General features: G+C 52.1%; 1 protein-coding gene across 2 annotated transcripts in view; it reads right to left on the minus strand.

Moving 5' to 3' along the window:
- Positions 1–11,539, minus strand: part of DDB1 (damage-specific DNA binding protein 1) — a 25,840-nt gene that overhangs the window by 14,104 nt on the left and 197 nt on the right. For both annotated transcript variants that reach the window (XM_006772737.2, XM_015569821.1), the window contains exons 2-10: positions 10,355–10,503; positions 8,732–8,848; positions 8,151–8,372; positions 5,267–5,381; positions 4,506–4,603; positions 3,401–3,559; positions 2,733–2,816; positions 2,110–2,226; positions 1,442–1,544 (exon numbers count right to left, since the gene is read on the minus strand). In XM_006772737.2, coding sequence (XP_006772800.1) covers positions 1,442–1,544; positions 2,110–2,226; positions 2,733–2,816; positions 3,401–3,559; positions 4,506–4,603; positions 5,267–5,381; positions 8,151–8,372; positions 8,732–8,848; positions 10,355–10,503 — 1,164 coding nt within the window. The remainder of the gene's footprint in view (positions 1–1,441; positions 1,545–2,109; positions 2,227–2,732; positions 2,817–3,400; positions 3,560–4,505; positions 4,604–5,266; positions 5,382–8,150; positions 8,373–8,731; positions 8,849–10,354; positions 10,504–11,539) is intronic.

Below are 11,539 nucleotides of genomic sequence, written 5' to 3' on the forward strand. Positions count from 1 at the left end.
CGGAACCGAACCGGGGACCCTTCAGTCCGCAGGCCGACGCTCTATCCACTGAGCCAAACCGGCTTCGGCTCTATTTTACCTTCTAATTGTGTTCTTACTTTTTTAAAACAGTAACAACCTTTTATTATGTATGTGTGTGCGTATATATATATATATATATATACACACATATATACACACATGTACGTGTGTGTATATATACATATACATATAGTTGTTGATTACAGAGAGGAAGAGAGAGGGAGAGATAAGATAGAAACATCAGTGATGTGAGAATCATTGATCGGCTGCCTCCTGCACACCCACTAATGGGGCTCAAGCCCACAACCCAGGCATGTGCCCTCGATTGGAATCGAACCTGGGACCCTGCAGTCTGCAGGCCGATGCTCTATGCACTGAGCCAAATCAGCAAAGATTAATTGTGTTTTTAAACGGAAGTTATTGATTTCAGTACATTAATTTTATAACCAGCCACCCTAATGAATCCTTATTGCCTACAATTTTTCAGTTGATTCTCTTGGGCTTTGCAGTTATGTGACCTCTTCCTCTCTAATTCATAAATCTCTATTTCTTTTCTGTTCCCATCCTGTTTCTTTATATTCTGAATTACTTTACTTTTTATAGCTCATATATACAACTTTAAACTGGTTTTGCCTTCTGATTCAATCCAATCATCTCTTTCTTGTAATAGGTGAGTTTACTAATAGGGTAACAGGTACCTGGTATATACATACTGGTACCTATGTATGGTGTCAGTTGTCGTATTACTTTAAGTTATGTTCACTGCTTATATATTGCAAGCCTTTCACTGTGTAGCCTTTCTTTGATCTTTTTTATTATATCAGTTCTCCTGGAAGAGAAGATCTGCCTTTTGTCCTAGAAGTTACTCTCCCGTTCTATGATCTCCTCAGTCCCCTCGTCCCCTGGCGGCCGTCAGCTCCCTACACACAACATGAAATCACCCTGTAGTCCTTTCCTCCCCATTCTTCCACTTCACTAGCCAATGTTGGGCAATAGCGTTCTTTTTTTTTTTTTAATAAATATATTTTATTGATCTTTTACAGAGAGGAAGGGAGAAGGATAGAGAGTGAGAAACATTGATGAGAGAGAAACATCAATCAGCTGCCTCCTGCACACTCCCCACTGGGGATGTGCCCACAACCAAGGTACATGCCCTTGACCGGAATCGAACCCGGGACCCTTCAGTCCGCAGACCGACGCTCCATCCACTGAGCCAAACCGGTCAGGGCAATAGCGTTCTTTTCTAAGCTTTTAGGTATGTTTCAGCGTCTACCAGGCCACTGCACCCGTGACCTTCTTTATTCTTTCCTCTTTATTTGATCCGCTTTCCTCTAGCTCTCACCCAAGTGCCTTCCCAACACGTAACAAAGGCCAAGGTCATTCAAGTAAGGTCTGCACCCTACACCCACCAAAAGGCTACCTTTGATGCCGGGTAAGTCGATGCTGGCGTGCTCGTGGATTCCAATCCCATTCCGGATGATCCGCAAGGAGCCTTCCTTGAAAGCCCCCGAGCAAGTGACCAGCTGCAGAGAGAGACAAGGTTTCTAAACACACACACACACACACACACACACACACCCTGCGCCCGGGCCTTCATGCTGAGGCCCAGCAAGTGCATCAGCTGCACCTGCACCCAAGGACCTGACTGTGGAGCTGGGTGTGAGGCTGCAGACTTAGCAGAGGTTCAGTTCACCTCCAGTCTCCCCAACGTCCTGACAGACAGGACATCCTAGTCCAAACAGCAAAGGCTCCTGCTACTTACCCACAAGCTCCCTCCCACCCCACCCCACCTCGAGGCCCAGTTTACTGGGAAGATCCCAGGACCTGGAATCAGACACACCTGCCGTTTACTAGCTGTGGGGCCTTGGACGAGTTTCTTAATCTCTCTCAGCCCTTCTGGAAGGGCCAAGAACCCCTATCTCTCCAGTGCCCGTGCGGGTATGATGTACAGCAAGTGTCTGGCAGACCAAGATAGGCCCTGGGTAAATGGTGAGGCGCTTACACGTTATCTGCAGGGCACACTCCCATAGGCGAGCCCAGGAGGGCACAGTCTGAGTGGGCACACTAACTGCCCGTCCAGGACCTCACCTGGCCCTGCCCCTGCCGCTCCAGGTCCACCACGCACATGTCCACAATGGGCCCCAGGTTGGTGAAGGTTTCCATGGCGACCACATAGGAGCCTTGCTCATTGCTGTCCACATTGAGCTAAGAAGGAAGAACAAAGGCAGTCCTGCAGCACGCCTAGCGGGCCCGGAAGAAAGGGTCTTCACCCAAACACCCGCCCTGTGCGCCCGGAGGAGGCGGCAAAGGGGACTGCTGACAAGGAACGACTCCTACGGGCAACCCCAACCAGGCAGGGATTTCTAATGAAGCAGCTTGGAAATTAGTGGAAAATGTTTGCACGCGTTTTTCTGCAGAGAAGTTCCGAAATGTTCACATTCTGAAGGGGAGGCAGCCCGTTAGACCAGGACCTTCTGCACACGGAGCTGGGTCTTGCTCATCATCACCCACGGCACCCAGCGCCCGGCCCCGCACACAGGCTGCACGAACCGTGAGGACGAGCACTCATCAAGGTAGGGCGCAGAAAGCTGAATCGCACAGGCCCAGACAGGGCGCACGGAGGGAATCCCGAGGCACTGAACACACAGTCCTGACGAAGCAGCAGGGAGGCCCGCGGGAAAGAAGCGAGAGAGAAGAAAACGTCTTCTCACCTTCACAAGCTGGGAGTCACCAAGGCGCGACCCGACAAACACAACGCCGTTGTCCAGGTACGTCAAGCACTCAGCAATCGAGGTCTAGGCAAAGCCAACCGCGGGGAGGCATCAGGACTCCTGTGCGACCCGGACCCGTCCTCCCCGAGGCTGTGCTGAGCACACCTGCAGCCATGGTGCCCACAACCACCCTCCCCTTCAAGCCTCAGGCCACACCGCACAGATGGCCCTGATCTCTGACGTCTCTGACTTTCCATTCATCACTTCCCTCCAGTCTGAGGAATCTACACTTCATCTCGAAGGTGCCTGCTCCAAATGACAGCTTTAATGCCAACTTCAATCACCTCAAAACTAGCGGAAACCTCTAAAATTCACTGCCTAGGCCTCCACACGCCCTGGGAGCCTCCTCCCAGACGTAAGCATGTTACGCTACTAACGTGTGAGCGCATCAGGTTAACCGCTCATTCTTCTCGCTTTCAGTTTTTCTTTTTACGCTCGAGGTCGCGCCTGGCTGCCTGAGTTTCTCCGCCATCTAACGCATTCAAACACCAACTTCCACAGCAGCACTGACCATGTGCTGCTGGGTAACGGGACCCCCAGTCAGAGTGGGGGCCACTCTCGTGGTCAGTGGGCCCCAGGAGAACGCAGCAGAGGAGGAGCGAGCCCACCTCTCCCAGGAGCTCCACTCGGAGGTCCTTGAGGGTGACCGTGCCGTCCATCTGCTCCTCCTTCTCCAACAGCAGCATGAAGAGCCGGCCCTCCATGTCCCCCAGCAGGTAACGGGAGCCATTGGGGTCCACGCGGTTGTGACACACAATCGTGCTTTGCTGCCGAGAGGGAGGACAGGCGTTAGCGATGAGGCATCTTCCACAACCAGAGCGCAAACCACTCCCCTTCCCACCCCCGCCCCTGCGCGAGCACGCAGCCCTCGGCCAGCACCACGTGTGCTGAAGTCAGAGGCGGTTCATTCTGAGGGCAATTTTCTGGGGAGCCCCACACACCTGAAAGGTTTAGTCACGTGTTATTCTCCGGGGACTAGGACTTGAAAGACTAGAAAACAGCTGTCATTACTCACAGACTATAAATGCTACCAGAGATTTTGTTCATTTACCCTCACTACCACTAATCACCTCCCAGCACTAATGTTACTATAGATTGTTATTTATTCTCAAGGCTTCATTTTTATGACCTGAAGTTTTAAGGTTTGGAATTTTTATGACTAATTGTTAAACGTCTATGTAATATGCCCTGGTGGGTGTGACTCAGTGGTGAGAGCATCGGTCCGCACACCAGAAGGCCGCAGGTTCAATTCCTGGTTGGGATGTGCGGGAGGCAATCAATCGATGTCTCTCTCTCATATCAAAGTTTCTCTCTCTCCCTCTCTCCCACTTTCTCTCGCTCTAAAAAATTAATTAATTAATTTAAAAAAATTGAGGATTAAAAAAGTCTGTATCATTTATCACTATAGTACTTTACATGACATAAACCCTGCAAATACTTAAATTTCAAAATTTTTCCCTTCTTAGTTACCCCAGCCAATCAATGGAAAGGGTAAACCTATTTTATTATTTCTCCCTCGTAGTGAGCAAGCTCTTTATAAACACAAACAGGCAAACCTCTCTTTGTATCCCAATGACCAACACACTATCTTACACGCAGAGCACAGACGGCAGACACCTTGACCCTTCTTCTGACAAGTGGGGAGAAAGAGAGGAGCAGGGTAAGAACGGGGGGAGAGGAGGAGGACAGGAGGGGAAGAGGAAAGCCACTCACCTTGATGATGGGAGGAGCGATCGCCAGGTACTTGTCCCCGTTGTGGTAGGTGATGGACTCCTGCCCGATGATGATGGCCCCGCCAAAGGGCTCCGGGACTGCAGGAGAGGGGCGCGTTAGAGGGCTCTGCACGGGGGACCCCACAGCCTGACACAGCCTGGCACTCACCCAGTTACACGAGGCAAACGGAGACGATCGTTACTTTAAAGATCCTAACTAAGAGCTTTCCCTTTCCTCCGTGTTCCTGAGCTGAGCTTTCCCCATGACCAGAGCCAGTATTAGGAGCCAATCTGCCTGAGGAGTGTAGTTTCTCTAGCAGCGGAGACACGGCTTCGTGCGGGGCGAGGGCCAGGCCAGGTGGTGCAGGTCTGGGAGGCAGCCCGGGCTGTCAGGAGGCACAGGAGCGGGCAGGCCCCTCGGGCCCGCTTCCTCCTCTGAAGCGAAGGAGTCAGGCTGGATAAGCTCTCTGGTCCCTGTCCGTTTTTAAATGTTACGCTCAAAATAAATAACCAGACTGCCATCTGCCACTCCACAAATCAATCTCAGTGTTTTCTAGTAAATCCCAGAAAAAAGAAAATTCTATGTTGGGGGGAAGTGAAAAACAAGACAGTCCCAGAGATGGAAATGGAGAAGGCAAAGGAGCGCGCCTTCAGAGGCACACGCTGGAGGACCACATGCGTCCCGCTCCGAGCGCTGCGGGGCGGGCGGGCAGGTGAGGAAGGATCAATGGGAACCGGCCCAGACCCTGAAACCCGACCAACCTGCAATCACCATGGAAGCTTCCGCCTCTACGTTCTCCTGTTTCCAAGGGCCCTTATTGAACTCCTTCTCCCGCAGGGACACCTCGTAGGTTTTCACGTGCCGCCCCTGAGGGTCCTGGGGGGAAGGTGGAACCATTAGCCTGAGGAAAGGAGAGGGCTCTGAAGGGACAGGTGAGCGCCACCAGCATCTGACTTCCCACGACAGCCTTCCCATCCTGGGTGGGCAGACTGCCACTGAGGCCCACAACACCAACAGCAACCGCAACAAACGTTTACCAGTGAGAAAACATGAGCCCTAGCCAGTGTGCTCCGCGGTCAGAGCGCCATCCTGCGCGCGCACCCAAGGGTCACAGGGTCACTCGGTTCCCGGTCAAGGACACTTACCTGGGTTGCAAGTTCCATCCCTGGAGGCCACCAATCAATGTGTCTCTCTTACATCAATGTTTCTTAATCCCTCTCTCCCTCTCCCTGCCCACCTCCCTTCCACTCCCTCTAAAAATCAATGGAAAAAATATCCTCAGATGAGGATTAACAACAATAAAAAAAAAAAATAGAAAAAATAAAGTTGTCACACTGTACTAACCATTATAAGATACAAAGTAAATATACCGGGGGGGGGCGGTATATGTATGTGTATATGTGTGTGTTCTACATTCATTCCTTAGCCTCAAGAAAATTACAAAATAGCTCAAGAAAAAAAATAAACCTATTGAGAAGCTAAATACACATAAATTTTAAAAATTTTCATGCTAAATTCTTAAAAGCATTCTGATGCAGGGATGGTAGGGAGAGAGAGCACATTGCTCCTCTCAAGTTAGTCAAAACCTCCAGGCCTGCCCCCGTCAACACCAGCTCCCTCCTTTTCCGGAATCATGACTCACTTTGTCCTGGAGCGATCGGTCATCTTTGCAAGATATGAGCTGGGTTTGGGGGAAGGATGGCCTCAACAAAGGCCAGACCAGGGTTTACAAGTTATGAAAGGAATTCAATGTTTTTCAGGGCAGGGACCACGCCTTAACCACTGTGACAGTTCCTGAAACACTTTCCTATCTGTAATAAGAAAAGGGTAATATGCTAATTAGACCGGACATCTTCCGGACGTCCTTCCTGACGAAGCCCAGGCCAGAGGGAAGCCAGTCACGGTCCCGGGTGCCTGCTGGCGGCCAGAGGAGGGAAGCCTGGGACCTGAGTGCCAGAGGGAAGCGGTGTCGGCAGCCGGGGGAAGGAAGGCCTGCTCTTGTACGAAGCCAGGGCTGCAAGGGCTCAGCCCCTTGCACGGATTTCTTGCATCAGCCGCTAGGAAGTATATGTTGTCAAATGGAACTTTTGACACAAAAACAGGAGATAAAGTCATTTTTAGTTGATGGAGACATTTTCCCATCAGTGATTAAAGTAAGACCCAACTTCACAAACAGTTTAACCTGGGGTTTGGCTTTGGGCCTCTGGAGACACATACAGAGAACAGCTCGTTCACACTGGCGGCCCGCGGCGGGAACAGGCAGAGGCAGGCTAACCGACATCACTGTTTTAAGGGCCTGATAGTTACAAAACTGAAGAAGGGAGAGAAATTCTAAGTTTTGATTTCAGCTCTGACAGTTAACGCACTGTAAAAAAGAGCAGACAAAATTTCCGAAATGGCTTCAACCTTATTCCGATGACCCTTATTCCAACCAGCCTCAGAACCAGAACTCTCCCAGGGGCACCAAGAAGCCTACAAAGAGTGCACGTCCGCGCACGTCCAACAATCCACACAGCCGTCCGTGCTCTCATGTTCAACAATCCACACAGCCGTCCGTGCTCTCACGTCCAACAATCCACACAGCCGTCTGTGCTCTCACATCCAACAATCCACACAGCCGTCCGTGCTCTCACGTCCACACAACACCCCGAAGTGGGCGCTTCCTTCCAGCACTTGCTCTGCCACGTGAGTAAGATGGCCTCCCGCGCCGAAACCGGTTTGGCTCAGTGGATAGAGCATCGGCCTGCGGACTGAAAGGTCCCAGGTTCGATTCCGGTCAAGGGCATGTACCTGGGTTGCGGGCACATCCCCAGTAGGAGATGTGCAGGAGGCAGCTGATCGATGTCTCTCTCTCATCGATGTTTCTAACTCTCTATCTCTCTCCCTTCCTGTCTGTGAAAAATCAATAAAATATATATTAAAAAAAAAAAAAAAAAGATGGCCTCCCGCGTGTGGCCCTCTGCAAAAGGCTGAGATTTTCCGAGACGGGCATGTTAATCCAGTGCTCTGCCACCTGCCCCCGCAACAGATCTGCCCGGGGAACAGCTGCCCACCAGCAGCTCTGCTGGAGTTTTAAGCACAGACTAAAATAGAAGTCAAGAGCCAGCGAGGCCCCAGAAAGTGAGTGCGGAATAAAATGGCAACCTCTTCTTAGAAGACATACATGAAGCACCCCCAAGACGTTTCCTCTCTGCTTGGGAAGGCAACCGTTTCTCTTGCGTTCTTTCAATTGGTTTTTTTGCGAGAGGAAGGAAGCGGGAAGCGCGTGGCTGTGCTGCTCCGCTTATGAACACGTTCGCTGGCTGATCCGTCTGTGCTGGCCGGGAACAAACGCAGCCTGGCACATTGGGGCGACACTATAACGAGGCACCGGCGGGGCCCTTTCTGTTTTAATAACCCCCTAGCACGCCAGTAAGAGGCCAAGATCAAGTAGAAACTGGGTCACCCTACAAAATCTCCAAGGATTAAAACCTGCTGCAAACTCAGAGAGCTCGCTCCCTCCAGTCAGTACACTGCACTCAAGTCGCAAACCAGCCTGACCCACATCGTCCGAGCATTTCAGAGCAAACACAGGCAGTTCATCGCGAAAATGACTTCCTACCAGGCCCACCACACAGCTCCTCCCCTCTCCGCCCGATCCAGCACCTGGTAGACAAAACAGATGGTAGGTGCTTGGCAGCCATAGAGGAACTTGACATCGATGACATGCAGTTCCTCCAGGCGGATGTTAAAGGCCTTGAGCTCCTTGTTGTCCCGGTCCAGTGGAATAACCTTGAAAAGGCCGTCGTAGAGCCGCAGGCCAATCATCCGGCACTCAGGGTCAATGATCCCGATGATGCCGGTCTCCGAGGGCCGGCCGATTCGGTCCTGGGAAGTAAGACTGGGTCAGGGAAGAGCCTCCACACCCACAGCCACAGAGGGCCCGGCACCGCTTCCCCAGGACGGGTTAGGAGAGGCGGTCGAACTGGGGGCATCTGCGTGGCCCGCAGGAAACCCAGTGCCAGTGCCTGTCTTTCTGTAAAACACGGAACTCAGTGGATTCTTTCATTTACCCTGTCCCCTGGACCCTGAGTAAACTAGACAAGTCCTTTTTAAAAGCCCCAGCCCTGAGTGCTTTCTCCTTGTTTCTCTGGTCATGGAGAGAGCTGCCCCCAGCACTTCCATCTTCTGCATCAAATCCTGGCCTCCCCACCCCAAACTCTCCTCAGCCAGAGGCAGCCCCTCACCTGGACGTTGCCATGGGCTCGTGTGATGATGTCGATGCTCTCACCGCTCTGCTTGTACTCCAGGATGCAGGCGTTGTACTTGGCTGTCAGGATGAACAGCAGGTCCTTGCTCTCCCCCTGGAAACCAGAATGATGCTATCAAAAGAGGTTCTTTTTAAAACAGACATTCCTGGCCAGCCTGTAAGCGTCATTCTCTAAGCATGCTAACTTACTTACACACTTTTTTCTCCCTGAAGAGAAAATCTACAGTGAGTATTTAACAAACCTAAGTGCACACACTTGAAGGGTGTGCAAAAGCCCAGAACTGGAGCTGTAAACACCTAATCCTCACTGCCATGAATCCACACCTCTCTGCTCTACATTCAATGTCTTCATCTGTTTCCATACCGAGCTAATCGAAATCATCCCTTTCAATTCTGAAGATGAGTGCAACGACTTCTCTAATCTCCAAGCATTTGGAGAAAGAAGGAAAACACGTGAATAACAATGAAGCTAAAATGGGTCTACAGCCTTACCTATTAGCACAAACCCCCACACTGTGAGTGTTTTCATCAGAGAGGCTGTAATTAAGATTCTGAACCCACTGCTTTCTTGTGAGGTTCATTAAGGTACAATCAAGTAATACGGTGCCTCATTAAGTAAAAACATCTATATATAAAAGCGTAAGCGACCTAACGACCAAATGACTGGTCAACCAGTCGCTAAGATGCGCACTGATCACCAGGGGACAGACGCTCAACGCAGGAGCTGCCCCTTGGTGGTCAGTGCACTCCCACATCTAACCTGCAGCCATCCAACCTCCCGTGGCCCCTCCCCCTGGTTGGTCTCCCATGGCCCCCATTGGCCCCATCACCAGCCAGGTCGAGGGACCCCACACGTGCACAAATTTGTGCACAGGGCCTCTAGTTTGAATTATAATAACAATGTGACAACTATTAACATAACAAGGAATGCTTGCTATGTGCCAGGCCCCTTGTTATCAAATCATTTAATCTTCACACTAAACCAGGGGATTGGATACTTTTTTTTTTAAATGTATTTTTATTGATTTCAGAGAGGAAGGGAGAGGGAGAGAGAGATAGAAACATCAATGATGAGAGAGAAAACCATTGATCGACTGCCTCCTGCACACCCCCAACTGGGATCAGGCCGGAAACCAGGCATGTGCCCTGACCAGGAATTGAACCGGTGACCTCTTGGTTCCTGGGTCAACGCTCAACCACTGAGCCACACCCGGCTGGGCAGGATTGGATACTTTTCCCCATTTTGCAAACAGAAAATAAGGCTCTGGAAGGTTAAGTGACACCCAAAGTTAGAATTAATAAGGACTGAAGCCAGGGCTGCCCTACTCCAGAGCCAAGTCCCGGAGTCACCATGACGACCCACAGTATGGGGACCCACATTTCCAACTGCTTCCATTTCCCCTTCTCACAGAAGTCCACTTGCTCACTTTTTCCCCTGTCAATTCCTCCCAGTTCTAGGAAGCTTATTCAAGAATATAAATGAATGCCTGCCATTCCAAAGGAGTCGCTGCTCTCCTAAGCCTTTCTCCACCCGTCCCAAGCACCAACGTAACACAACCTAAGACCCTCTTCGCTGCTGGGCTCAGCCCAGAGCACGTACCTTGGGCCTGAAGAGCTCCATGACGGCGATCTTCCCGTACATGCCCACCTCCTTAACGGGCCGGAGCCCCTCCGCGGTGACCACATAGATCTCCAATCGCGTGTTCTTGGCAATCAGCAGGTTCAAGTCTTCCGCTGACGTGAAATGTCCTGAAGGAACAGACAGATCCTCTCACTGCTAGAGCCACAGCTTCCGAATTCCCACTTAATTCATAGATCTCCCCAGCTCCCTCCAGCCACTCACTCCCGTCTCACCAAACCCCGCCCCCCAGAGAGTCTCACTCAGGCCATCACGAAAGCTGCTTCTCTGATCAGACTAAGAAAATCAGACCAGGAAACCTGGACAGGGCTCAGGGAAGCGTGACAATGACTGTGAACCCCCTCCCGGGGCTCTGCGCCCCCCACTTCCCTTTTCCTTTGCGAGGGCCGCCTATCCTCTAATCGAGGGCTGCTGGGCCGGAGACTGTCCGCTTCCCGTAGGTCCTTGCCTAACGTCCACAAAATCTTTCCCCGACAAGCAGACCGGGTCAGAGGCATTCTGGGAGCTCTGCACCCAAACACGTCTGTCCGCACCCCGTGCCCGCCTGGCCGTGGACCAGCCAGCACCCTCACCTACACTCTCACGCTGCCAGCTCTCTGACAGCTGTTTGTTTTGGAATCATAAGGAGCATTTGCCGGAAGTTTGAGGTCCTCGTTTTGCTGAAAACCGGGTTCAAGGGGACTGATTATTCCCGGGTCCCGGACACCCGTGTTCTCAATCAACGAGGCAGACCCAGCGCGGGTCGGGCCCGCTCCCCGCCCTTCCAGCAGCGAGTCAACAACAGCCCCGGGCCAGGAGGACTCATCCCGTCCAGCTCGGGGCGGGGGCGCGGGCGAGCGCTCCCCACACCCCTCCCCGCCCCAGGCTCTCCCCAAGGCCAGTTCTACCCCTATCGCCACCGCCAGGGCCCCTTCCCCCGACCACACGAGGCCCATCTCGGGGCCCCAGCAGCACCGCACGACCGACTCACACTTCGCTCTCTGTCCTCCTAGGCCCGCCCCGGTCCTCGAGGTCAGATGACCTCCCAGGACGAAAGGGGACCCCCGAAAGCAGCCCTGTAGCCCCCAAAAGGCGCATGAGGGCACAGCTTCTTTGGAGTCGGGGCCTAGGAGGTTCCTCGGCCGCCGGCGCTCCCCATTCCCCGGG

Source organism: Myotis davidii, unplaced genomic scaffold, assembly GCF_000327345.1.
Source record: "Myotis davidii unplaced genomic scaffold, ASM32734v1 scaffold826, whole genome shotgun sequence".
Taxonomy (NCBI): domain Eukaryota; kingdom Metazoa; phylum Chordata; class Mammalia; order Chiroptera; family Vespertilionidae; genus Myotis; species Myotis davidii.